This window comes from Zosterops lateralis, assembly GCF_965231275.1.
Source record: "Zosterops lateralis genome assembly, chromosome: 2".
Taxonomy (NCBI): domain Eukaryota; kingdom Metazoa; phylum Chordata; class Aves; order Passeriformes; family Zosteropidae; genus Zosterops; species Zosterops lateralis.
This window is the reverse complement of record NC_139763.1, coordinates 107,378,181-107,405,621: the sequence shown is the minus strand read 5'-3', so window position 1 is coordinate 107,405,621 and position 27,441 is coordinate 107,378,181. Positions and strand designations below refer to the sequence as shown.

The 27,441-nt window shown below is 46.1% G+C and overlaps 2 protein-coding genes across 5 annotated transcripts; one reads left to right on the top strand and one right to left on the bottom strand.

Moving 5' to 3' along the window:
• Positions 1-20: 20 nt before the first annotated feature.
• ACP6 (acid phosphatase 6, lysophosphatidic) lies at positions 21-6,322 on the top strand. The gene is made up of 9 exons (XM_083881550.1): positions 21-129; positions 222-352; positions 996-1,075; positions 1,815-1,902; positions 3,353-3,485; positions 4,194-4,294; positions 5,563-5,658; positions 5,863-6,028; positions 6,144-6,322. The coding sequence occupies exons 2-9, from the start codon at positions 258-260 to the stop codon at positions 6,267-6,269; spliced, it is 885 nt and encodes a 294-aa protein (XP_083737676.1). The 5' UTR covers positions 21-129; positions 222-257; the 3' UTR covers positions 6,270-6,322.
• A 5,876-nt stretch (positions 6,323-12,198) lies between these two features.
• Positions 12,199-27,069, bottom strand: BCL9 (BCL9 transcription coactivator). 4 transcript variants are annotated; one of them, XM_083855120.1, is made up of 8 exons: positions 26,985-27,069; positions 23,625-23,931; positions 21,745-22,061; positions 20,621-20,810; positions 20,057-20,156; positions 17,396-19,625; positions 15,436-15,696; positions 12,199-14,359 (listed from the first exon to the last, which is right to left on the bottom strand). In XM_083855120.1, exons 2-8 carry the CDS (start codon positions 23,675-23,677, stop codon positions 13,242-13,244), a joined length of 4,269 nt encoding a protein of 1,422 aa, XP_083711246.1. In that variant the 5' UTR covers positions 23,678-23,931; positions 26,985-27,069; the 3' UTR covers positions 12,199-13,241. The 4 variants fall into 4 exon arrangements, with proteins under 4 accessions (XP_083711246.1, XP_083711249.1, XP_083711247.1 ...); XM_083855123.1 differs by having other exon boundaries at positions 12,199-14,323; XM_083855121.1 differs by having other exon boundaries at positions 21,745-22,058.
• Positions 27,070-27,441: the final 372 nt, after the last annotated feature.

Here is a 27,441-nt window from a genome sequence, read left to right as displayed (position 1 = left end):
GTGGAATGGGATCGCACTCTTTTAGATGTACCTGCTAAGACTAAGTATGATTACACAGTGACAGACCTAAATGGAGGACCTAAACCCTCCTCACCCTTGGATGAGGAATACAAAAGGACTGTTTTTAAGGTGAGGGTATATTCCCTGGTGGTTCCTCTTTCCTCTGTAGACTTTTTTATTTCCGTGGTCCACTGGAGACCTCTCCTTTTCTTTGCCCTTAGGGCGGTGTAACCGCAGGACAGCTGACAAAACTGGGGATGCAGCAGTCATTTGCCCTGGGGGAAAGGCTGAGGAGAAACTATATAGAAGATGTCAAGTTTCTTTCACCAACATTTAAGCCTGCTGAGGTCTTGTGAGTGTCTCAGTTCCTTCCTGGGCCTTCCCTTTCTTCCTGCCTCTTACCAAGTAGCCTTGTGCTAGGGAAGCTCTGGCTGGGATATTCTTCTCCACCCCACAGCTAACTGCCTGACCCCTAGGCCTTCATCTTTGCTCAGCCTGCAGAGCCTGGCACTAGAACTCACTCGTGACACAAAGCATCCAATTGCCCAGCAGTCCTGAGAGTGATGCCAGGATTCATCTTACCTAGGCTGAGCCATTGGCAGTGCTGTTAGGCACTTTTGTGGTGAGCTAAGAGAAACAGGCATTTCTGGAGCACACTTTAACTCACTGTTAAACAGCTGAAGTTCAGTGAGATGAAGCAACCCCTGCTGCTCACATCAGTAATCCTGAGAGCATCTGCCTTAGGGTGAAATAAAAAATCACACCAGAGAAGTGCCAGTTTGTTATCTCTACTATCTCTGACATGCGGTTAAAGGGCAGTTCAGATTATAGGTGTCTGCCGAAGATATTCTATAGTGACAAAAGATGAGTCCCACCACAGGTTTCCAAAGCCATGGTGGAAGCAGAATCCTCAGTTCCAGCAAGACCTCCCCAGCTGCAGCCATGTTAACATGAAGGAAAAAGTGCTACCTCACAAACTGCTTTCTATCTTTCAGCATCCGTTCCACTAATATTTCCCGGAATCTGGAGTCCACACGGTGCCTGCTAGCTGGGCTGTACCAACAGCAGGAAGAAGGTTGGGGAGAATTATGAATAGTGCCTTTCCTTGCTTAGTCTTCCCTAGATGCACACACTTTCTGCATCCTAACTCTCTCTGGCTCCTAGTTGTTATTTCTTCCTTGGTTCTTTGCACTTGGCTTCTTTCCCCAATTCTCCTGGTCCTGTAGATTCTTTACTAGCTTGTCACTTGTTCCATCTCTTTGTGTATCTTTCTGCTGCTCTTTCAGACCTGCTGAGGAGGTTAGTGTTAACCCTCTTCAAAATCAAGAAGGCAAAAAGTTCACACATTTGAAAAAGGCTTCTCAGGGAAACCCAAGTCTCTTGGATACAAGTTCAGTATCTGGAGTAACTTACACCTGTATCCTGCAGTTGATAACTACTTGTACGTTCTAAAAATATGCTCTACATTTTAAAGATCTCACATCTGCTCCTTCCATATTCAGTTCCACAAACAAGTAGAAGTGACTTGCCAGAGCTCCTTACACCTCATGACACAGAAACTAGTTTTTGGCACTAAGAAAAATGAACACACAACTGGGAAGCTTTACAAGGTGCACAGCATACATCCCTGTGGAAATAAATGCACAGAAGCAAGTATAGTGGCTTGTGTTGCAGGTGCTAGCTTGAGAGGAATTGCTAGTTGGTAACACTGGACTTGAGCACAAACAGTGTGGGAGTGATTATAAAGCAGTTAAAAGAAACTAAAGAAACATAGATGCATTACTGATCACAGAAACTTCCTTCTTGTTCCACAGGACCTGTTGTCATTGTCACTGATGAAGCAAGCTCTGAAATGTTCTACCCCAATTACAACAACTGCCTGCGCCTGAAAAACTTGACCAGGTAATTGCCAGCAATATCTCCCCGTGTGATTTCACTGCTGTTTCATTTCAGCAGGAGTAATTTACAACAGCACATTTTCTTCCCATTTCCCACTTCCCCTACCACTTACTGTTCTTTGGGAATGGTTAGCTAGTTGTATAAAATACTGGGTAAGTGGAATTATACACCAGGCAGTGGCAGCAGAAGAAAATAAAATAGAGACTTTTCCTTGAAAGACCCGTTTAATTTAGTCTGTGTCTAGCAAACACTCATTACTAGCTCATGTACAGCTAGTCTGTGGCATTGCTGCAGGGCAGAATTAATGTCATCTACATCCCTTAACAAGCCTTTCAAGTGTGAACATATTGGGCCTCCTTTTTATATTCAGCTTCTGGTTTGGGGGTTATTTCAACATTCCCGTCACATTCGTACCTTGAAGAAACTGAAATATACTCAGCCTTGACACATTTAATGAAGACTAATGAAGTGAAATAAGGAAGATCTTACATAGAACACTCATGTTTGTGGAGTCAAGTGCTCTGAAATGCTTGTGCAAGGTTTGGGCACAGGGTGGAAAATGAAAAAAGGAGGCAGATATATTACAGTTTGGCTAGACTGTATATTAGCATATTTTTGTCCAAAATTCAAGAGCTGTCAGTATTCGCTTGCAGGAGCTCACTGTGCAGTGTTTGGCTCTGCAGGCAAAGGATTGGTCTAGACAGTGGTGAGGTGACAGCCCCTAGAAGCAGCATATTCAGCCTCCTTGAGTAGCATCACCTGTCCAAAAAAGGAATAAAGTGCAGGGTCCGCTGCTGTTCCTCCTTGCCCCCCTCTGCACACCAACTGCACCTTTTTTGAGACTATATCAAGGTAGACTTTTTGAGCTCCACTAAGCACTGCCTCAGCTTGCAGGCTTACCTAGGGAGTACATGGCCAGCATGGATATTCTCAGCTAAATTTTTAAAAATTAAATTTAAAGCAGCATAAAGATGCAAATGGCTTCTAACAAAGCAAAACGTGGATTTAAGCTACAAGCAAGTATCTAGGTGTTTCCCATTTCCCACACCATACAGCAATCAGTTCAAAGCTTCTGCCTTTCCTTCTTTCATGAGGCAGTTAAAGGCTACTCCCTGAAGACATAGACCTGTACTGTTCCAGTATGACCAGATCTGTTAGCTGATACACAGCCCTTGCTTATGGGAAGCACTTCTGGGGTGTTCACATCTCATCTTAATTTTTCCTCCCGCCTTTGTGAGAGCAGAGAGCCAGTTCTGGTCCTTGAAATCTGGCTACAGCATCTGTCTTTTCTGCAGCTCAGACTCCCAGCATCAGGAGTCTCTCAGTATGCTACAGTGCTTCTCTTCTACCTCTCACTGATGTGGGACAACTCCACTGGCTGGGTGATGAGAAAAACAAAAGGTAGAAAGCCTGGTGTGTGAAATATTTTTTTGTTTTCTTAATTCCTTTACAGGGAGAAGTTGGAGGATGCTCTGCATCAGCCAGGCATCTCTGATGACTTGAAAAACGTTAAGAGGAGCATGGGTATTGATAGTGATGACTCTGTGGATTTTTTTATCCTCCTCGATAACATTATTGCTGAGCAGGTGAGTTGAGCCATTCTGTTGCACTGTCACAGAGAGAAACATCCTCTTACCCTGCACGTGGAGGAAATCACAGTGCCAGCACCCACAGATACCAATGTGCACTCCAGTACCTTTCTATGCAACCCAGAATGCTTATAGAAATAGCATGGCCTTTTGAAAAAGCAAGATGTGGGGTCAGCCTTGCTGTAGAATGGATGAAGACTTGTCTCCAGTATTTTTGTTCTTACCTTGAAATCCAGTATTTGTTTCAAATATAATGTAGAGCTAAGAGGGGCATTGGGCATTACAAAGTGCTTTCCCTTTTTTGGGACTCAGCAGCTAACAGTCATCTTAATCCCAGTTCCAGCACATCACCTGTAAGCCAGAGTGCTTCTGCTACTGGAAGGAAGTTGGGCACATTTCTACCCCTCCTTAGTACCTCTTTTGCTGGAGCCAATGATAACTGGTCTGTTGGCTGAATGGCTCAGTGTGTTAACAGTTCCCATAGAATTGGATCCTAAAGAACAAGCATCCATCCTTTTGGTACACAGAGCAAGTCTGTATGTTTAAAACCATCCTAAAAATCCTCACATGAGTATCATAATACAGCAGTGTAGTACACATGGTGTGACATGAGCAGCTGTTTTCTGTGGGCAGTCATCCATGTGTCTTCAGGCTGGGTTCAGAAGAGGTCAAACCCTACAACTCTGCTGCATCTCCTCCTTCCAGGCACACAATATGCCAACCTGCCCTGTGCTGAAGAGGTTCTGGGAGACAGTGGAGAACCGAGCTGTTGACTCCATGCTTTTCCTTCTGGAAGACAGTTCTAGGTGATTGCCTGTGTCCGTGCCTCTGGCCTCAGGGGCAGTTTACCCGGGGTGGATGTGCTAAACCAGCTTACTACAGCAGATAGAAATGCTTTCCCATCTGCTGCATTCCCCCACCAGAGCCCACTCATGATGTTTGTGCCTCAGCTGTCTCAGTGTAAAGTTCAGGGCCTTGAGTCAGTAGCATGAGCTAGGAAAAAGGAGTGCACACAGAGAACACCAGGATGTGGGCTTGCACCCTTTTGTTGATCCACATGGAGAAGAGGGTGGTCTGCCAGGAGCAGCAGTAAGCCACTGAGGTAGACAGTGATGACCTCAGTTGCCACAGGGGTTTAAGTAAACCAGTGGCAAAAGCAAAAGAACAAAAGAGGAGATGCTTCCAGCCCATGGCCTGAGGCTGCCCTTGCAGTTGCACAAGTACAGTCCAAATTCCAGCCTGGGAAGTTTATCTCAGGGATGGCACCTGCACAGCTCGGCTGAGAAGTGCTGGTGCTAGCGGAAAAAGTGGTGCCAGGTCCTGCACACATGTAACTACTTGCAAAGAGAATCTGCTGCTACATGCAGCTAATTACCTCCTCCACAGTTGTTTGTAAAGGCTGGCTGAGTTGCTAGCCTAGCAGTCATTTTCCTTGCAGATTCATTTGCAACTGCCACATTCACCAGCTCTTCTCAGGTGGTAGTATAGGACTGTCTTTTCTTCACCATGTATTAGAGATATCAGGTAGTGAAAGACTGATTTGCCCCATTCCCACAACACCCAGGAAGATTGGTCACACTCATCTTCCATTCCCACTGATGTATTCATTAGGTAGAGGGAGTTTCTTCCACCAAATAATGTATATAAGATCATCTCTTTGTTTAATAAGAGGATAAAAACTACTTATTAAATATAGCAACCACTTTCTTGAATCCTGGCCGTCCTCACCAAAGACCTCAGCCACTTCAGCTGCTGTTTTGCAGCAGTCATCTTCCCTAGCTGAAAGGCATGCACTCAAAAATACCAGGGAAACAAAATAGCCTAGAGAACAGTCAGAGAGTTTCTAGATTGTCATTTACATGGCCACACCTCATGAGACTGCTTGCTAACACCTCTCCCATTCTGCAGTCACATCAGCTGAACTAAAAACAGGCCATATTAATTGCATTAAATAATTCTTAGCTACACTCAATGCAGGTTATCAAATCATAAGAGAAAAGCAGGCTCTCAAGTTTTCATGTATAATTGTGTGAAAGTTTTAAAACTAGTAAATTTATTTCTGCTTCTTTTCTAGAGAGATGATTCAGATGAGCGTTGGCCTCGTGTTGAATACCTTACGGGATAACATTCAAGCAGCAGTAAATCCCTCAAATCGAGATGAAAGGACCAGGTACACCACCGAACTCCTCTAATCATGATAAATTCTAACTTGATGCCAGTGTGAAAAACTGGTTCAGAAAGACATTGAATGTGTGGGGTAAAAAGGAGTGTTCACCTCCTGGAAAAAGCAAGAGTGCTACTACCTATCCATGGAGAAACACAGCTGACATTCCAGGTCTGGTTTTTTCTTTTCCCTTCTTGTTTTTTTCTCCAGAAAGTTCTGCCTCTACGCTGTTCATGACTCCACTCTTATTCCTCTCCTGCTGGCACTGGGCACCTTTGATCACAAGTGGCCACCTTATTCTGCAGATGTGACCCTGGAACTGCATCAGGACTGGGACTCCAAGAAGTGGTTTGTGCGCATGTCTTACCGTGGAGAGGTGAGACCCTGTGGGAAATCCCTCCTACAAATCTTGGGCTTGTGGCTTCACCATGCAGCAAGAAAAGGGCTTTGGTAGTGCACAATATCTGTGATTCTGTCTCTTTGCCTTGCAGGAGCAAGTGATGAAAGGCTGTAAAGACGCTCTCTGTCCACTCGAAGATTTTCTGGAAGTTCTTTCACAGTACGCAGTCACTCCAGAGGAGTACAATAACCTGTGCTCCAAAGTGGACAGGAAGTAGAAAACTAACGCATGATTAAGCTGTCTTAAATTAAAATTAGTTTATTGTCACAATCTTCTACTATTTTTCTTTATGTCTTTGCCAGCCTTCTCTATTCCAAAGGTATTTTAGATCAGGGGACATTTTCCTACCAGACACAGGGTGGCACAGTGTCACCTTACACTGTTAGCACCAAGCTGAAAGAAGCCACATGACAGAATGGCTCAAGTTTACTTCTGAGGTGACCACACAAAAGCAGGGAGAGGCTGAAAACAGCAAGGGCATGAACAAACCTTTTTAAATTGCCCATCTGCATCAGGAATACGAGACAGAACATACTTCTCCCTCACATGCTGGGACCCTGAGATGAAGCCCAGCTTGCTTTTTGCTACCAGAAAGGTTTGACATAGCATTGATTTTATGTTTGGTAATCTGCAGAAACCATTGTGCCTTCCCCTTTCTTTTGGCATGTTGGAGGGTTGCTCTCTGCAGACAGATGAATCTCTCTAATTGCATAGGATTTAGCTACCCCATCTTCTTGAGGGCATTTTCATGCACAGAAAACATCTCCAAAGGGACAGAAAGCCTCCAAACCTCTTCCCTGCACTCCTCTAATTATGGAAATTCTGCCATGAACACGCAGAACAACCACAGTGGGCCAAGTACAGTCTTGGTGAACTCTGCTTAATGTGCTTATAACAAGGAAGTCTGGGGAGCTGCTGTCGAGTCCAGTTTTGAGTAGCAGTGATCTATTTTGGACTTGCTGAAAGAGGAACAGAGCACTAGCCAACAGCAGCAGTACTTCTGGCTAAGATGACAGTTATTCCTGTAAGACAGTACTAGGAATCATAGAATGGTTTGGGTTGGAAGGGACCTTAAAGATCATGTAGTTCCAGCCCCCCTACCGTGGGCAGGGATGCCATCCACTTCAGCAGCTCAAAGCTCCATCCTACCTGGCCTGAAACACTTCCAGGGATGGGCCAGCCACAGCTTCTCTGAGCAATCCATGCCAGTGCCTCACCACTTCCACAGTAAAGAATTTAACCTAAATCTGTCCTTTAAAGAGTTTAAAACTCTTCACCCTTGTCCTATCACTGTCTGCCCATGTAAAAAGTCACTCTCCCTCTTTCTTGTAAGCTCCCCATAAGGCACTGCAAGGCTGTTCCAAAGTCCTTCTGAAGCCTTCTCTTTTCCAGGCTTAGCAGCCGCAGCTGTATCAGTCCTGTTTTCATAGCAGAAGTTTTCCACTTCTCTGATAATCTTTGTGGCCTTCTCTGAACTGATCTTTACAGGGCCATGTCTTTCTTGTGCTGGATGCAGCACTGCAGTGGGGTCTCACCAGAGCAGGGCAGAGGGGCAGAATCCCCTCCCTTGACCTGCTGCCCACGGGGCTTTGGATGCAGCCCAGAACACGGCTGGGTTTTGGAGCTGCGAGCACATAGTGCTGGCTCATGTCCAGCTTTTCATCCACCACAATTCCCAAGTGCTTCTCCACAGGGCTGCTCTCAATGAGTTCTTCTCCCAGACTGGTCACGTGTCTGGGATTCCCCTGACCCTGAAGCACCATGTGCTGGGACTCACTGAACCTCACTAGATTCTCACATTCTCAAGTTTGTCCAGGTCCTTCTCTTGTGTCAACGGCACCACTTGACTTCATGTCCTCTGCAAACTTGCTGAGGGTGCACTTGATCTCACTGACCATTCCACTGAAAAAGATCTCCATTTTTCAGTAAGTAAATAAAACATGGTGCCTACTTTCTTTGGGATAGGCAGAGTTTAAAATAGGGGGTCCATTTATTAAAATGGCCCTCCAGTTTTGGTTCTGCATTACCCCTTCTCACTTAGTGAAAAATTACTTAATCTGAGTCATTGACAGATATGTGATGGAGGCACTACAGCACCTTTTCCCTGAGAACACTGGACTAGATTTACCTCTACTCTTTCATTAGCCTGCCCCCATCACAATTACATGTTGACACCACACACAGTGAACAGGATAATTTGAATACTAAATACATTGCTGGAGGTCTCACTGAACTGCTATTAGAAGCTGTCAAAAAAGCAAACAAAACATTGTTATTTTCCATCAAATTTTTATACAGCCTAAAACCATAATGCCACTATATAAACATCAATGCCTACTCCTGCTTAAGAACAGTGTGTTCTGCTCTAATCAAGCTCTCTCTTACACACAGTTTCAAGTATTTGGGGTACAGTGATGAAAATATTAGGTCTACAATTGCAAGTTATTTGTGAGGCATGGACTGCTTGGAAAAAGCCATCAGGAGCTTTGGCCATACAAAGGGGGAATTCACATACCTACTCTTAAATAATAACTAGGAGCATCCCCATCAAAACTGACCAGCAGCCAGGTTAAAAATTGCAATACAACCACAAGCCAGAGCACTCAGGAGCACAAGTTGTTCCAGAGCAAGTAAGATTGCTAAAGGGCACTGCTTTTACACAATTAAGATCCTCCTATCACTCTAGGCAGAGTAACACAAGTTTCAATAACAGCAGAAGACCTCAGAAAAGCAGGCCAGCTCTTCTTGGCAGTGGCTTGGAGGAAGACACCACTGGGAACGGGTTACTTCACTGTCTCTTGCAGGGTTTCTGCAGTGTCCCCTCTGCCCTGCTCCAGCCTTACCCTTCCCCTCAGTGTGGAAGTGGTTGGGCCACGCAATGGGGCATCCCACTGAGCCTTTCCATGGTAGTTGTGGCCCACAGGATGAAGGAGGAGTTATTTCTGACCACAACTATCATAAATGATCATTTCAGAAGAGGATTGGTTGGACAGTGGAAGTTTTGATACCAAAGGACACAGGTAAGTGGGAGCTACTGTATTGCAAACACACACTATGGAAGAGCTGAGGCTTTTTTGAGAATGTGGAATAAAAATTCCTATAAATCAACCATTTCCCAGTATCCCAAACAAAACAGCATCCCTTTTTTTACTGTGTCATTAACTATTTTTAGGTTAAGAATTACTACAAATTGACAAAGCGAAGTAAATTTTAGTAAATACAGGCCTGTATCAAACATGGATCATTTTTCCTCGAGAAGTGTCACAATAGGGAACAGGTTTCAGCCAGCAGCCTGATGAGGCTGCACAAAGAAAGCATTCACCATCATGAGTGCAGAAGGACATCACCAATAAAATGCAGCCTGTCCCGCCATCTGAGTGAAAACCAGCATAGCAGAGAGCACACAAAGCACTACAAAAATAAGCCCTGCATATACCATATTTGTAATAGTCCCAACACTCTGGGGGAACAAAAAATGCTGCTTTTCAACTTAGCCTCAGGAAGACTTGAGCACCCACATCGACTCTGAGTCAGGACACCTGTATTGTATCAGAAGCACTACCAGCACTCAAATCCCAACCAAGACTGATGCAGATCAGATCTCCACACACTGGTCTGTCTTCTGAAATGTGACCCATTTGACACCCAAGGATGTCAGCACTAAACTTCTACAGCTGGCTCCTTGCTGTCATCTTCTTTGGAAGATGAGCTAGCCCATGATACAGGTACAAATCTCAAGTTTATTTGGACAGTGCTTAAACCTGCCGATGTACTTCACAGATGACCTGAGTGCAAGTTTGCTAATTTAAAACAAACAGACTTCAAATATTTTAAACTTTTGATTTAGCAGGCACATTACTTCGCATTTCAGAAGTTCACCATCTGCTGGGTTTACCTTTTAAGTCTCTCCACACTCCGGCTGCGCAGCCATCTGGGATGAGATAATTTGAACAGCAGACTGTTTCCTCCCATGTTACTAGAGAGGAAGAGCAGCCAAGCATGTATGAATAAAGTCTATTTCATTCTTTCAAACAAAGGTGGAGGAGGATGATTTGAAAGCTTAAAAAAAAAAAGAAAATAAGAAGGGGGCGGGGAGGGGAAGAAAACTAAAAATGGCAACACACTTTCCATCTTCAACTGTACCATGACTACCAAAGCTGAGTCACAGTTACTATTGATAAGCAGGAGGGAACAGAGCCTGACTTACAGATCCTCAGGTGAATCTGCAAGGCTGACAGCTAGAAAGCTTTTCCATTTGCAAAGCAAAAAGGGAAGAAGTAGAATCAGAGCAAAACAAAGAAGTTCATCTACACTTATCTACAGAGTCATTTTCATAAATGGAGCCAGCTAAGACCCTAACAACTCTTGTCCATCTGCTGGTGCAATCACTGAGGTTAAGGGCACCTACGTGGACTGCAGAAAATCCACATCTTCTGCACTTTCTGTAGGAAAAATCTCATTAAGATACCAAATGCCAGCATAGTAAATTAGACAGACACAGAAGGAACTTTAATTATACAGCATGTTTAAAATGTATCCTCTCGCTGTTCAGTGGCTTCGAAACAGTGAATTCCCCATGCTAATTTTCCTAGAATAAGTCACAGCCATCTCAAATCCTTTGCTATTCAAAATCTCAACAGGCATAGGAGGCACTAAGACAGTTTAAAAAAAAATCCCAAAACCTCCGGCTCATTTCTATGTCAATCAAGAACTTTGCTTTGTTCAACATGATAAAAACAGTCAGGAGAGGTGGCAGAAGCAGCAACACTAAAAAAGGTTGCTTTGTGACAATTCCCATGCAAGGTCCTCAAAAGGGAGCTGTGCAACCACTTAAAGAAGAGGTAATTCCGCTCTACAGAAATAACACTTACTTACTATGTCATTGTCAGCTCTTTCTAAAACCTTGACAAGCCCGTGCTTCAGGCACGCTGCCTGTCTTGTCAGAGGGAAGCACCACAACAGACATCCTACACTTTGTCAAAAGAGTAATTCTCACCCAAAATCATCGTAAATTTGCATGACAGCACAAAGGTGAATTTGGAAGCAGACAACAGAAGGCTCTGAGGCTTTCGTGCCTCCAACAGTGCACGGCTTCACTCATTTTATAACACTAGCAACAAAAGTTTAGTACATCAGCCACCAAGAGGAATTCTTTTTCCACCTGTTAAGGATCAGCTAACTCTAAAAAATTCTCACACGCAAGCATGTTAAAAATACTCATTCTCCACATGAATTTTCACACTAATGCCCATCTCTCTGAGGAAACTACCCATTGAAATCATCTTAAGTAGCAGTAAACGGAAGGAAGAACAGATCATACACTCCATATAGAGTGCTGTGGGACCAGAGAGCAGCCAGACACAGAGCCCACACCCTGGCCTACAGATCCATATCTGGCTCATGCTGGTATTCTCCAGGAACAGGGCTCAAGTCCCAATCCATGTTTTGTCATCCAGCTTTCACTCCTCATAGGCAAGACCATAAAACCTCCTTGCTGAAATCCTCTCAAAAGGCAAGTTTGAAAAGACAGGGGATTAGGAAGCAATCGATGAGAACTGTGGCAAAGCAACAATTTACTCAGCAGGGCTGTCTTGATAAAAATCTGCTCACTGACAATTTCTCTCTCACCTTTGTTATTAAAGTTCATCCGTTCCCCACCATCTCAGGCTCTCAGCGCTGGCAGTCAGAGACCTGAGCCAATCCAGAGTCCCCAGAGAGGGACACAATCCCAGTGCCTTGTTAGACTGACACTGCTGCTCCTGGGGAGCTCAAACCCACACACCTTGCAGTGCTGCAAACACTCTCCGGGAGGAGACAAGTTTCATCTGTTCCTTGACCCTCAACAAATTGAGGAAGTCTCTAAGTATCATTCCCGGGATGTTCTGAAATAAGACCTCGCTCCAAGGGAAAACAAGCTCAGTTCAGGATTAAGTTAACAGAATTGCCTCAAAAGGAACACACAGCTGCCTATTGAGCAGACTTTCAGGAGCTGTCAAAGTTTACCCTGCTTGGCCTCTAGGCTGGCTGTGATCACAAGGAAGAGCAAACAGTCATCTGGCCAGCTGTTTGATGTACACAGAAACAACTGGACTGGATAAAGGAGACAGTTCATTTTTGTAAGAAACAATATATTTTATTTTTCTGACACCACAGCCCTGGCGAGTGGTTTTGTACCAAATTTAATGGAGGTTACACAGAACGTTTTACGCTGGGGAGGAAAAAAAAAATAACCACAAAAAAAAATCCTGGATAACTTTTAGTGTCTGTTCCACTCCCACATTAATAAAATCACTTGGGGTTTCTAAGAAAAGGAGAATAGGAAACAGTGAGAGAGACTACTGTAGGATGTAACAGTGTCCAAGTCCAACCCCTTCCTAAAAGTGGGAAAAGTCCCCACGTGAGGAGAGGCTCTCCTAGATTTACTCCCCAAAATAACACAATGTATTGCAGCTGCCATAGGAGGAGACAGAAGGGGACGGAGAGAGAGAGAAGCCTATTTAATAAAGAGTGGGAGGGAGAGACAGAAGGTGCTGGACAGCACGCCATAATTTGAAAAATATGTCCTTAACTTATTATTTATTTCTTTTAAAAGATTCCCCTCACTGAACTTAAGTTCCTTTTTGTGCTTTTCATTAATACTCTGCTCTGAGGTCGTAGTTTGGTTTTACTATACATTGGAGTTGAAGGAAAATAGTCCGAAGTTCTGAAGATGGATTCTCCACCTAAAGTAAACAGCCTAGAATCCCATTCTCCTCTCACCCCAAAGACTAAAGTCTCTGCTAAAATCCCTTTTACAATATAGTACAGTACACAAAAAACCCCAAAAATAACCGAGAGTCCTGGGAGAAGCCAGTCCGAAGGACGTAAACATACAGAGAATGGTGCAACTTGTGACAAATGGCAATTCTCAAAATACAGCTACAGATTCTCAAAGCAGGTGCCGTCACGGGATACCCAAGTCCACAAAAATAATTTTTAAAAAATAAATCTTAAAAAAAAAACAACCTGTTAAAATGAATTTTTTTTTTTTTCAGGTAATTCCATACATTCGAGATTTCCCAAAGCGTCCTCTGGTCTCTTTTCACCTATTGCATGGCCAAACTGTACTCCTGAAGCTCGCAAAAAAGCCCTCAGGACTTGGAATCTCATCTTGACAAGGATCAGAACATCCAGTCTTTATGGTAGCAGCTTAAAACATCATGTTCCCTGGGTTTCCAGGGCCTTGGCTAAATCCTCCCATGCCGACATCAGCAGCCATACCTCGGGGCCTCATCTGGGGGGGAATCATGATGTTTTGTTGGGGTCCCATCATGCCCTGCATGGACATCATCATGCCAGGCGAGCCCACGGGGCCCGGGTGGCTGTAGAGGCCGGCGGGGGCGCGGTCCTTGCCCGGGATCATGCCCACGGCGGCCACGGGGTTGCTCATGAGGGCGGGCTGCCCGGGCATGGCGGGCTGTGCTGGTGACATCATGCGGTGGTGCGGCCCCATCATGCCCTGCTGCAGGAAGGCCGGCGGCCGCATCGGGTTGTGGCCGGGCATGGACGGGGCCGTGCCCAGAGGGATATCCGGAGTCCCCACCGGCCCGGGGCCCCCCATGCCGGGCAACGTTAGTCCCATCCTCGGGGTCTGCTCTCCCATCATCCCCTGCATGTGGGAGAAGCCGGGCCCGGGACCCTGCGGCTGCTTGCGGCCCGGCACCTCCCCACGAGGGAAATACTGTAGTGTCTGGCTGGGCTTCTCCGACGGGATAATCCTGGACAGGTCAAACTCGGGTATTCCCGTGGCTCCGGGACGGATCACCTCCTGCAGCTCTGGATCGGTGAAAACCGAAGGCATGTTGTTTCCCAGAACGGTGAAGGAGTCTGGACCGCCAGGGCCTCCAGTCTTGCAAAGTGCTGGATCTGTGGAACTTTGGGGCAGGTTGGTAGGACGCCCCAGAGGTCCTTCTCCGTGGAAGCCCATTCCCGCCGGGAAGTTGCCTTGTCCACCGCTGGGCCCGTTGTGTGGAAATGGCACCTGCTGTGGAGGGGACTGTACGGGAGGGAACCCCTGCGGGAAGCCCAGGCGTCCTTGAGGTACCATTGGAGACTCCTGGGAACCATGTCCCATCATTGGGTTGTGTGACATCAGGCCGGGTCCCACGGGGACCCCGTGAGGAGGTATATTGGGTCCCATAGCATTTGGAGAGGGCATCTGGTTGTTATGGGAAAGAGGCTGGGTCATTCCCATTGGGCTAAGGGTTGGCATTGGACCCACTGGGTTTGGACCTGAAATTCGAGGATTCTGAGAATTAATACCCATTCCTAGGGAAGAAACAAGGAATCACATTTAGACAGCAGCCAGCAATAATGAATAAAGCTATCAGAGAGCTTTCTACAAGGTTACCAAATCTGCACACACAAAGAAACAGTGCTAGTAAAAAATCCATCAGCAGTGGCTCTAAAAACCATTATTTTAACCAGAACAGCCACCTCCCTAAGCTTGTCACTGCCCTATTGAGCAGTGACTAAAGCCTGCTCCATAAGCAGGATTTCAATCCAAACCATACTTTTACTACCCCCCAGGCAGTCTGGATGACACAGGCAGTAACAAACATGTCTGTGACAGATTATCAGCATATGGACACTTGTCCACTGGGAAGTGACCAGAACTCCTTTCAAAACTCAGCAGTGATAAATCAGGTAACCCTCATAAGACTAAGAGGCAGTGATCAATGAGGTTAATGAGTTACCATCATGAACTTATTCAATTAGCCAGCTTCCCCCAGATATATTCAGCCACTCTGACCATTACTGTGTGAAACACTGCAAAGCTACAAGTAAACTCATCAAGAATTCATTACCAATTGCCATTCTCTTGAAACATCCACTCCTCCCCTTTTTCAACTATTAATTCAATAGGGTAGAGGTGCTGCAGCCTACTTTTGTATTTTTGATGATTCGGTGTCAAAAAAACCCCCAAACAAACCCCTCAAAAACAGCAAAGCTTCTACGGCACTGCCTTAAGACAGGAGAGGTAGTTTCCTCTGGATAACACATTGCAGGTCTGACCCTTAATCCCACGAGCAGCCTTCATTCACACAAATAATCCCAGCCTGCCTGAGGGGAAATCTCTCCCATACACAAATGTTTTCCATGGTAGACACCTTCTGAATAACACACACTTTCCAGAGTGTGAGAAAAAAAAAAAAAAAAAACAACAGGTGCAAGGAGAATTTCCATCTCTGCATTTCAGAGAATTGCAACTGCTTCCTCAAATACAACCCACGGCTACCTATTCCTCAAGTTTTTTCCCCATCTCACTGTCTTCATTTGACGAGGCTTCCATAAAATCACCCTGATGCCCTGGGCTTATGTTTGTGTTCCTCTGATTTCCTTACCTGGTACGCTGTTCATAGGTGGTAAGTTTGGGGAGCGTGCTGGAGGGGAGTCGTCATCCGAGCTGGCCACAGTTTTGATGGCATCATGATAGAGCGGTGTAGAGCTGGGCATGGCAAATTTGGACATCCTGGACATCATAATGGACAGGGGATTCTGGGACAGGGTTGGCTCTGGAGGCATTGTGTAAGGACTGCTAGAAGGAAGATTTCCAGGGAGAGTCACAGGAGCAGACTGGCTGACTGTGGAAGGAGGTGGACCACCTTAGGGAAAAAAAAAAAACATATATATATATAAAAGAAAAAGAGAGAAATAATTTCATTTTTTTTCTCCTTCTTACTGCTTTCCTTTAATCAAACTCTTTTCCCCTAGAAATCTCAAAAACTAGAAATCTTTTTTATTGCAAGGCTTTACATGACTAATTGCAGTCAATGACTATGAAAGGTAACCAGAAAAATAAGCCTACTGGTCAAGATGATTAACATCTGTTATTCTACTGCATAACACTTCTAACTACAACTATCTTGAGCCTCCAAAAATCCACATGAAGAATTACCCGTTTAGTCTGAAAATCTTACTATTCAATTTCCTTACACTGAAGACAGACTTAGGTACCAGAGCTAGCCATCAAAATCAAAATCTATAATCAAAAAAGACGCAGGCAGCACAAGGAAAGGTGTAGCAGATATTATGCTGAGACATGCAAGCACATTTCTGACAAGCTACATCAGGAGCTACAAGTAAAACTCCCTGTTTACACTGCATTTCTTGTTTCATATAGAGATACTAGGTACTTATTCCAGTGAAAGAAGCATTCTCTGCACCTATTAGCTGAATGTCATCCTTGCTCTCATAAAATTAAAAGTAACTTAACTGCACTTCAATCTCCTTTGTTCTTCACTGATGACTTTTATGCCACCCAGACCAATGTGAAGGAAAGATGCTAAACTGAAGCAGCACTCTCACTGAAAATTCCCTGCACGTTCCTCAGCCCCTCCCAACCAAAAGAGGAAAGGAGAATAAGGAATATAAAAAAAACTGCAATGCCGAAAGATCCATGCTTTGGAAGAGCTGCATGTCAAAGCATTCATTAAGCACTATGTAAGGCACATACTGAAGCACTTGGGTGCCTTCCCAAGCCGCCGACCCCACAGGCACGTCTCAGTCCCGGTCCCGCTGTTACCCGCGGCAGCACTAGAGGGCAACGTGGGTAAAGGGCTCCTCTTTCCCAGCCACGAGAATTTCCCGGGCGGGAAGGCCGCCCAGGGCTGTGGAAGCCTGGACTGAAGGGCAGGTGAGCTTTGAGAGGGTGAGGGCAGAGGTGTGCCAGCACCTGGACCCCGAGGTCCCAGGCACAGCACGGCTCAGCACTCAACCAAATGTTACATACAGTGGTGGTTAGATCACTCCAAAATGCTTGAAGCCTGAACAACTGAATCACAACTTCCTGTCTGCAATATAAATCCAGAAAGGAGCAACCATTCCTGACCCATGCCTAGTTAACCAGCTGGTTAACTGCTCAGCATGTCTTTGTAGGAACCTTTTATACCAAAGTGCTTTAATAACATCAACAGGATCTTCTCTGATGAGCTACCATGACTATGAGCTATGGAAGAACAGCAAATTACTCCTCCAAGGAGAGATTTCTCCCATCAATCCTTCACATCTTTTCACACCTCTCAACCCCATCTTTTTGCTTTTACGTCCTCAGAGTGACCAGCCCTCAACTCAACACATGGGAGGCACAGTGCAAACCCACAAATACAACAAGAGGAGGAGAAGCCCTCACCCTCCACTGGCATGGCCACACACCAGACCCTGGGCACAGCCCCCCCCAAATAAGAAAAGGGCCATCCAGCTCTTGTCCTGCTGCAGGAGCCCTCCTCCCTCCCTTTGCTGCACATCCTGGATGACCCAACATGAACCAAAGCACCAAATCTGGCTAGCAGAGGCAGCACTCACCCGACTCCACGTTCCCCAGCATGGCTGGAGAAGACATGGTTAGAGATGCCTTATGGTTCGGGGGAATCCCAGGGCTCTGCAAAGGAGGCTTCGGAGATGAAGTCCATCCAGGAGAAGGTGCGGGGAGAGACGGAGACTTGAGGTGGACAGGAGAAGCAGCAGCAGACCCCAACACAGGGGGGGATTTAATGGAGGCAGCAGCAGCTGCGGCAGTGGGGCCCGCGAGCATTCCTGCCAGCTGGGAGGGCGTCTGGGGGGACTTGAGGTTCCCCGAGGGAGACCCCATCATGGGAGACTGGACCTGGCGCATGGTGGGGGACTTGAGGGGGTTGATTCCCGGCGAATGCACCTGACCGGCTGCGGAGATATCCAAGGGCTTGCGGCCGAGGCTGCGCTGCGCAGGGGGAGCAGTGTTGAGGCTATTCGGGTTACTGGTGGGATTGAGAGGTAGTGGCGGCATGTGGCTGAGCCGGTTGTTAGTCCTTTGGTCAGGCCCCATCTGTTCTCTGAGATTCCGGAGACCAACTCCTGGGCCCTGAGACATGGGAAGGAAAGGCCTGGGACCCATGCCATACTCCTGCTGCGGGTGCTCCCCAAATGGCAGCGGCACCATTTTCTGCTGAGAGGAGAGCATCTCCGAGACACCGGGGCGCAGCTTCATCATCTCTTCCGGCCCGACTCCTGCCTCCCTCAGCTTCTGAGGGACCAGGGGTGGGTTGGAGCCCATGTTGACATTCATGCCCATGTCCCCCTTCATACTGCCAGGGCCCATCCCAAACTCCAGCTCCCTGCTAGAAGCCATTTGTGGGGGCATTCCTTTTGGGAAGTCCCCCCTAGAGGGGCTCATCGGTCCTTCTACCGGCATGCGAGGGAAGATGGGGTTGTTCCCAGGCTCCATGTGTCTCTGGGAGGGCATCATTCTATTGATCTCCATGCCGGGCCTGATGCCTTCCATGTTCAGACCAGGAGGGAGGCCCATCTGTTTCTCAGCCAGCTGCTGCTGATAGAGCTCTTCAGGCAGGCCCTGCGGATTGGGGAACCGCTCCCCTCGGCCAGGGCCGCTGAAGACACCCTGACCAGGAGGGAAGTTTCGGCCATCTGGGATTTTTGGCACGTCATCTGGCCAACTAACTCCTGAAAGCCCAGGCCGTGAGACAGGATTCGGGACATTGGGGCCTTCCATGTCAGGGTTCATCATTCCTGCAAAACCAGGCAGGCGCATCTGGCTCCCGGGCACATTGGGATGAGGGGCCATGCCCCTGGGGGGCAGAGAATGTGACATGTTCATGCCTTCAGGGAAGGGCTCTGGACCCCCAGGTCCCCAGCCCTCACCAGGGGTCATCTGGTAGGGAGGGGGAGGACCTCGGACCACCCCACGAGGCCCGTGCTGGTGGACCATCATGTCCTGCAGGGAACATTGCTGCACAACCACCTGCTCTTGCTTCCTTCTCTTCTCCTCGTAAAACTCCTGCTGCAGCTTGAGCCAGGCCACCTGCTCAGGAGTCATATGGTCCAGGTGGTCTGGGCCTATGGCTCCTGACTGGGAGTTCATTGGTGGTGGCCCCATTTCATCTGGGGAAAAAGGCATGTCCCTGTGTCCTTGAGGGCCAAATGGAGCCCCTCCATCTGTCCGAGACCCCGACCCTTTGCCTAAACTTTGGGATTGAGCCATCATGGCCTGTATCGGCCCTTCAGGTTTCTTTTGGGGACCATCCAGCACCCCAGCATTTGGGGGTGGCCCCCCACTCTGCCCTCCTGCAAACTCCTTCTCATCAGGGAAGAGCATACGCTGGATGTCTCTCAGGGTCTGCAACGAGCGCTCTCGGTGCTCCAGCTGCTCCTGTGACAGTCCATCGGGATTCTCACCCAAACTGGATGGGTCCCCACCAGACCCCTGCTGGGGAGGACCTTTGGGGTCTGCAGCAGAGCTATTGCTACCTTGGGAAACTGGGCTAACTGCTCGATTATTGGGGGTTGAACTCTGCCCAAATCCTTCCGTCTGCAACGGGGTAGAGTTGGCAGGGCTGCCCACAGACATCACTTTGCTTTCCACACTGGGACTGTCCTGATCTATGGGACACGGGGGGCCAGCGGGTTTGGATACTGGCGCTGCCACGGGTGGAGTCGGCTGCATTTTGGCGTTCTGGGGAGGGTTCTGGTCCTGGGCAGCGGGGGGCTGGGGCTGCGGCAGCGGCTTGGGTTCAGTCCGAAGTGCAGTGATCTGGGGGTTCTGCAAGAGAAAGACACACTCAGTCACTGGCTCTTCTGACAAACATGTCACATAAGCAGCACTGTAAACAAAATGCCCCATCTCAATCCAACCAGCCCAAAATTTGCAGGGAAGGGTAGTCTTCATGCAGCAATTACACAGCAGCCTCTTGGCAATGCAGAAACCTACTCTGCTCAAGGCATTACTGCAGGGACTCCTTTCGTCTGTGCTAGCTCTGCATGACCAATGGGTTGGAAATATACTACCCAAATATTTCAAGACTCTTAACTCTTCTTTGGATGACCCAAGGCATTTATTTGCAGATGGTTTGATGGACAAGTGTCTGTCTTCCTAAAACTTATTTCAGAGTGTAAATAATCATCCATCTCTCTGAATCACACACAGGCACATTTACAATTTCCCCTTCTCACCCCCATGCAGGTATTCCCTACCAAGGGTACAGTGTTTCGTTCCGCCTTGCTGTTTGAGATGTTCTGGATGTGAAAAGACACGATGGTTTCCACCTGTCCCTTCAGCACAGCTTCTGCAGCCCTGCAAAGATAGACAGACAGATGCACATATCCAGTTGAAGCTAAGAATCAATTTTTCTTAACTGGCCTCCTTTCTATCTTTCAGCTGGCAAAAGGGAGAAAGACTTAACCACACATATTTCACTCTAGATGAGTAGCAAAAGAAAAATGCTTACGTCTACAAACTCATCAGCATTCAGGGTTCATGTCTCAGTTTAAGCTATTCTGGCTGCTATTCATTGCATGGATTGCCAAACAATATCTACCAGCATTTGCAAAAAAAAATAAAAATACCCCTATACCTCAGAGAAGTAAACAGTTACTTCTCAGAGCAAAAAAGGCAGGGACATTACCTACTCCAACCCCTTCTGCATCCCCAAAACAAGTAATGACTTTTTGCTACTTGATACCCTTGATAATCTCTTAAAAGATGAGCACAAATATAATTCCTGGTCCCAGAAGACATTCAAGCATCTACCTACTTACTTGTTGGCCATCTCAGTAGAAAAGACGTAAACCACTTTGGATGGAGTCTTCTGCCCACTTGCTGGCTCCAAAGTGGCAGTCAGACCATGGGAAGGTGTGGAAGACCTTGGGGCTGAAGCATTTGAAGGAGTCATGGAGTGTGGTGTGTGCTGAGACTCCTGGGACTTCACATGATCAGCAGAATTGCAGTCTGGAAAGGGACAAAGGGGGAAAGAAGGGAATCACTATCTTGGGATCTCTTTGGAAATCAATTCTCAAAACTGATCAGAGCTTTTTGTCCTCTGAAATTTCCCGCTTCTTTCTTCAAGTACCACTAAAGGCGATTCTTTATTACACCACACATCCTCTAAAGCCTAGGTGTCCTTCAAGCAACACTGGGAGAAAAATCTTCTTGAGTGCCTTTCCAAGGAAAGTCGCAGTTCCCACAATTGCTCTCTCTGAATTCTCTAATGACCACATAGAAAAGCAGGAAAACTACAATTTTATGTAGGAACAAAGATAAATATGCCTGCCTCAAGAAAACACACCTGCAAAACTTTACTTTTTTTTTTTCTTTTTTTTTTTTTTTTGCTTAACCACTTTAGCTAGGTGATCTAGCAAATGGACAACAAAGATGGACAACTGAAGACGTGGTCTAGTTTTGCATTGCCTATTGCCTCGCAGTGGCAATGTCGGAGCCAGGAGTAGAACACAGACATCACAACTCTCTGGCTTGTGTTACCAGTCAGGGTGCTACAGGCTATGTATCTGTGTTGACAAAACAGAGCGGCATATTGTTTAAAACCCCAGTTACAACAGAACAGTTCCTGAAAGGCCAAAGGCCAGAAGGAGACCAACAGGTTGCATTTGTACTTTTAAATCCTCTGGGGGAGTTTAAGACTTACAAAGGAACTTTCCCATCAGTCAGGTCCAGGCTCTAACCAAGTGTGAACAAGACCTTTACCAATGCCAGCTATGACAATCTCTCCTCCTGCCTGCTTTCAAAACCTTTAGACTTCATTGGCTGGAACTCACAGAACCCCAGACAAAAGAAATGTTTCACTAATACTTGCACAGCAATTCTCCATCTTACAGAGGATTCAGACTGATTGTCTGCACTTGCACATGAACCCCAGCAAACATACCTTTGATTTCCGGGTCATCGTTAGGAGTCCCAGCTTCCCTCTGTTCGAAGGAGTCCGCCGAAATGCTCCTCTCTCTCTTCCCCTTCCCCTTGGCACCATTTCCAGCCCCATTCTTCAGCCCCATACTCCCACCCGGGCCCGGGAGCACTTTGGGGGTGTGACCTCCACTTTTGGGGTCACAGGGAGAGGGCTGGGATTGGCTGGTGGAGCCCCCTTGTTTGCCTTGGTTGGAAAATTTGGAATCCAGCTGAGGGTTGCCAGACGGGGACATCACTGTAGGGGGACGGACCATCACCTCCTGCTTTGATTTGGGGCTACTGGGGAGAGACAAAAAGAAAGAAAAGGAAAAAATGACAAATCACACCATTTATTCATTCAGCCCTGTAGGAACAGATTAGAGTGAAGCAGAAACAACCACTGTCACACCTTTACAAGCTAAGACAATTGCTGACAAATAAAAAATGCCTGCAAGCTTAGAGTCATGCAGGTGCTTTTTTGAACATGCCCTGAAAGGGTTATTATCCAAGATGGGATCTCATTGCTCAAGAAGGCACCAGGGCAAACCACAGACCTGCTAGATCCCAGAAACTGCTGTCACATGAGGACCCACCTCTGGTGCTTCTGTCAATAAAGACAACGGTTTCTATGTGCACAGAGAAGCACCTCACACCAAGAGCAGCTCAGAGTAAACAAACAAGGCACAATAAAGTTCCCCTGGCCATTCTCCTGTACCCCAACTGCGCTGCAGCTCTGATGAGAGCAGACCCCCCCACACCCCCTCCCTTGCACCTCCCTATCCAGTTCTACAGGGAGCACAAGGAAAACCCAGCATTACTGCAGCATTCGTCATACATTGGGGCGAGCTGCCAGAGAAACACAAACCTCTGACCGTGAAAACAATTAAACCAGCTACAACCTGCCCCTGAATAAGGAAAGAGAAGGATACCATCTCCAAGCACACTCCTGCAATATGAGGCAGATGAATTTGCCAAAGGAAACTCAGAGTCTTTCATTCCTCTTCCATCCAGCAAATTGCATCCTAAAAATATTTTGCTCCTCTGGGTTCTACAGATATTAGGCACCCCTTCCCTCCTCACCCTCCACTTACTCCATTGCTATTGGATCTTCTGCATTGTGTTTTCCCATCATCACTATCACTTCCAACAGGCAGTGCTTGCTAGCATCCTCACTGTGGGACTCACACAAGCTGTTTCTTCCTTTGGACAGACATCTGACTCAGAAGCATTCCCTCTGAAACACTGTTAAGCTCCAGATGACCTCTAGGAGTAAATAATCAAACTCAAGAAAGCTGTCAATCACAACCATCCTAAGTCCCTGGACACTGCTTTACTTTCATATTTTTCCCTTTCCAAATTAGTGGAGAAGAAATGCTGACCTGCTGCACTGACAGGTGACTGATACAGAGGATCTCAGTGCTCAGCTGATCAGTTCTCCAGGCTGTTGAAGCCAATAATATGGAGAACGCATTTTGTGTGAAAGTACAGACAGAGAGACCTTCTGCTGCCCAACTACCCCCTCGGGAAATAGGTAATTAGAAGAGGAGGAAGGGAAAAAAACTGAGATAGAAGCAGCAGGTTTACTCTCCTACAGCCTTATCCAGGCAGCTGGTGGAAGGCAGTAGAGGACCAGGAATGGAGAATCCACACCTCATGGGTTTACAGCTTTCAGCTCATCCTGAGCCTACAAACATGGAGACCATCAACACTGTGCAGCCACCGCTCAGGTACCCAAGAGATCCGACAGGAGCACAGAGGGACCAGGAAGCCACATTCCCCCGGTTCTTGGGCTATTCCAGCAGCAGAACAGGGATGGCAATGTGCACCAACCCACAGCAGCTGCCTGCAGGCTCTTCTCCTTACCTCTGTGTGTTGCCTGACGGGGAGTTCCTCACTTTGGGGTTACTGGAATGCATTGACAGAAATCCTGAGCTCACAGTCTCACACACACGCAGATGGGCTCTCGTCAAGTTCCTCTGGGGAGCGCGCCGCCAGAGGCAGCGTCGAAGCGCTTTCTGCCGCCCGCTCCTCTCAGTGCCGGCTGCCTGCTTGCCTTTTTTCTCTTTGCTCCTCGCTGCTTTTGCACTGGGCACTTCCCTCCTGCAGCTCCAGCATTCTCTAGATGCGTGCCTCCTGCTGCCCAGGGGAAGTCTCGCATCTCCAGGGCACACTGCAAACCACCCCACAAGGAGAGAACAGAAAACCAATGAGGAACTAACTTCCCAAGCAGATGTGTCTGGTGTGAAGCAATGCATGGTAATTCTTCCCCCATTCCCAGGAAGACACAAAAGAGCTTTCAGACAGATGTGTATTTTAGACCAGAGGCAGCCCTGGCTAGCCATTCAGTTTACAGGCAGTAAGGCCATCTTCCCTTTGTCCACAGCAAATCATCCTGGAGTCAACAAAACAGGGAAGCACCTTATTTCTGAACACTTTGATTCTGCATCTGTGCTCAACTTAAGACACCTCACAGCAAGTCAGTAGGAAGCCAAAAGTACAAATCCCCCAACAAGACTCAGCTGTCCAAAATTCCCCTGTGAATGGCCATAGTCTGATACTTCTTGAGAACATAAACTCTGCTTAAATCTTCTGTCTCTTTGGTCCAATATACCTAGACATATGTTCAATGATGTGTGCTAATGGTCACACAAAGGGAGAAAAATAAAATAAAGTAAAATAAAACGCCTTCCTGAACACCTGTAAGCTACTGCTCTGTGTCATTACTCTGAAAACACGAGGGGTTAGTCACTCATCATATCTGTTGGAAAGGCCAAAAAAGCATTGGAGTAGTACCCATCTAAATTTGTTCAGCAACACTCTACAGATTATTGAGGCTTAAAAAGAAAAAAAAAAAAAAAAAAAAAAAAAAAAAAAAAAAAAAAAAAAAAGAGCACAAAAAAAGCAGCTGCTTTTTCAGCTTCTTTCTAAGAAACAATATGCATGACGCAGGCAATAAGGCACAAAATGCTGTTTCTGGAGGTGGAAACTATTGAATATTACTGTTTACGTGCTTTGGGCTAAATTATTTTGGAACAAATTTCTGTCTTGTTTATGTTTCAACAAAATCTCTCCTGTTCATCTCACCTACTCAGATGCAAATCCACTTAATTTAGAATCTAACCAAGATTTATTGTTAATGTATTAAGCATTGCTAGTTAAATATTATTCAAATGTAAATATTCCCAATATTCCTTCTCAGCATCAAAGAAGTAGTTTCTTCCTAGATATACTAAATGAAACAAAATAAATCCTACTAGGATGGGAGTGCCTTGAATTTTATGAAGGAACTACTGTTCAAACTGCATTTCAAAACAAAAAATTGGCTTATGTGCTGATGACCCCAGAGGATTAAGACATGGGCACTCTATGACCACCTCTGGCCAAGCAGAGTTATCAGCCGCTTGTAGTATTTTGCACCATGGTATTCCAGTTTCCCAAATTTGAACAGTTGTGAGGTTGTGCTGTTACACATTTTAGTGACTTTGTGACAATCTACTTTAATATGATAATGATCCACACTGCAGTAGTTGTATCAAGTTCTGTATCACCTCCATAAATTCTCCTCTCTACCACACATCTCCTTCAAGAGCCAGAGAAATCATCCTACTCCCTATTCTCACCTCCACTGTGCTGCACAAACCTATTAATGTGGGGAATGTTTCTGCAGCAAATGTCTCATTTTAAAGGCCTCTTATCAGGCATAATCAGATGAACTCTAGTCTGAGCCACACACTCCAGAGGATCCACATGCCTCTCTGGGGCTATTAGCTGGTTATCCCACTGATTTTGGGAACAATGTTGGAGCTACCCTATCACTATTGCTCATACTGTCATGTTGCAATTACAGCTGGTTCTATACCAATAGATTAAAGAGGAGAGAGAATCTCTTCACACACAGCTAAATTGTATCATCTTTGCATGTAAATGTGGCTCCTATGTCTGTTTTGTTTAAACAAGACTGTAATATTATCAACAACATCCAACTCTGCTTTTCCTAAGGGATTGATATATCTGTAAAAGTCAGTGGAACCCTGTGAAACTTCAGCACCCTCACTTAAGGTGAAGGTGTGACTGAAAATACAGTGAATTCCAGGTTCAAAAAACAAAAACAAAAACAAACAAGTAACAGCATAAAAGTGAGCAGAGCTTGATGCTTACAGCAGGATGCAGATGCCTGCATGATGAACTTAAGTATTCTAGTTGTTTCATCCTCTGCTTTTCCATTTGGCTATTTCTACCTTATGTTACCTTTTATTACAAGATGAGAATTGTCTCAAGAGTCCCAGTCTTGCACAGTGAAATGAGAAAACATGAAGAGAAGAATCACAATTGCACTGGCTACATGGTATTCCTGACCAAACTTTCAAGTACTTCACCCAGGGGTGGGAGGAGAACCCTCCAATTTTTTAACCTTTCTTTTTTATTATTCTATATACATGCATCTTCCATATATTAGAACTGATGTGCTGTGCAAGGGAACTGTGTTTTCCAATTTCACTTTAAATTGATTCTTACCAGAGAGCTATAAAGAATACATCAATATATTCATTGGAGGAACAACAGCAACTCAACTTTCTCAGCTTCTTATTTCTGCACACGGGGAACGTACCACCTTTTATAATGTGAAATGGAATGTCTCATGATTTTTCTCAATGCACTTCTAGCATATATATTCCTGGGAATCTCAGGTTCAATAATGCAAAAGCTCTAGAGAAATGTATTTTTGCAGCTGGAGTCAGCCTGCCATAGCAAAAACTATATCATTTCTTGAAAATTAGAGGTAGGGTCAGTGACAGTGAACGGTCAAACCACTTTTCAATACATTTTGGAAAGCTACATCCAAGACTGTATTATCAGGATGGCTTTAAGGTTTGGCAGGCAAAGGTTGCAGAGAAAAGGGATGGTTCTGCTGGCTACTCATTCTCACTACCTCTCCTGACCACATCAGGGAAAGATCTAAATGGGAACTAACCCAAGGGAAACAGAAATTTCTATTCAGCTGCACTTGCTCCCTGACCTGGTTGATCATGTAACCACATCACTACCATTACAAGCTCAGAGGAGGAGGTGAGAACAGGTGAAAATGTATCCCCATCCCATGTTCTTGCAGCCTACAATTTGGATGGCTTTAAAGTAATTCAGACTTCAACTGCAGAGACAAAAGAGATGGATCTGCATTTGTGGAGATATTATAGATCTTTGTTTTTCCAACAAGTAGCTTACCAAAACCCCTGGTGTCACGACACTGCAGTACTCATCGTGGAGGCCATGAGTTGCAAACCACTTGTCTCACAAAAAACAGTCACCTGGAAAAAGGAGAGGAAAAGTTTCACCAACAAGAACTCACAGCCAAGCTGTGCACCCCTTCCATGCATTCAACCACAGAAGCAGAGAAATCAAAAGTTGCTCTGAACCACCAACAAGGGGAAGCCTCTGCTCAGCCTGGAAAGATGTATCAGCATCCAAGAAGCCACTATCAGACTGGAGGACTCAGAAGATCTATACTGCCCATGGAGGGGAAATAGGGCAGACCCGCTTTAGCACTCCCATGTTTAGCCAGCTGAATTCCCATGAGCTCATCTGTGCTTAGAGAAGCTGGCACAAAGCTTGGACATGTCACCTTCCCTTCTCTGCACCCCTCTCTCTTCAAAGGTTCACCTTCCCCTCACAACGTGCCCAG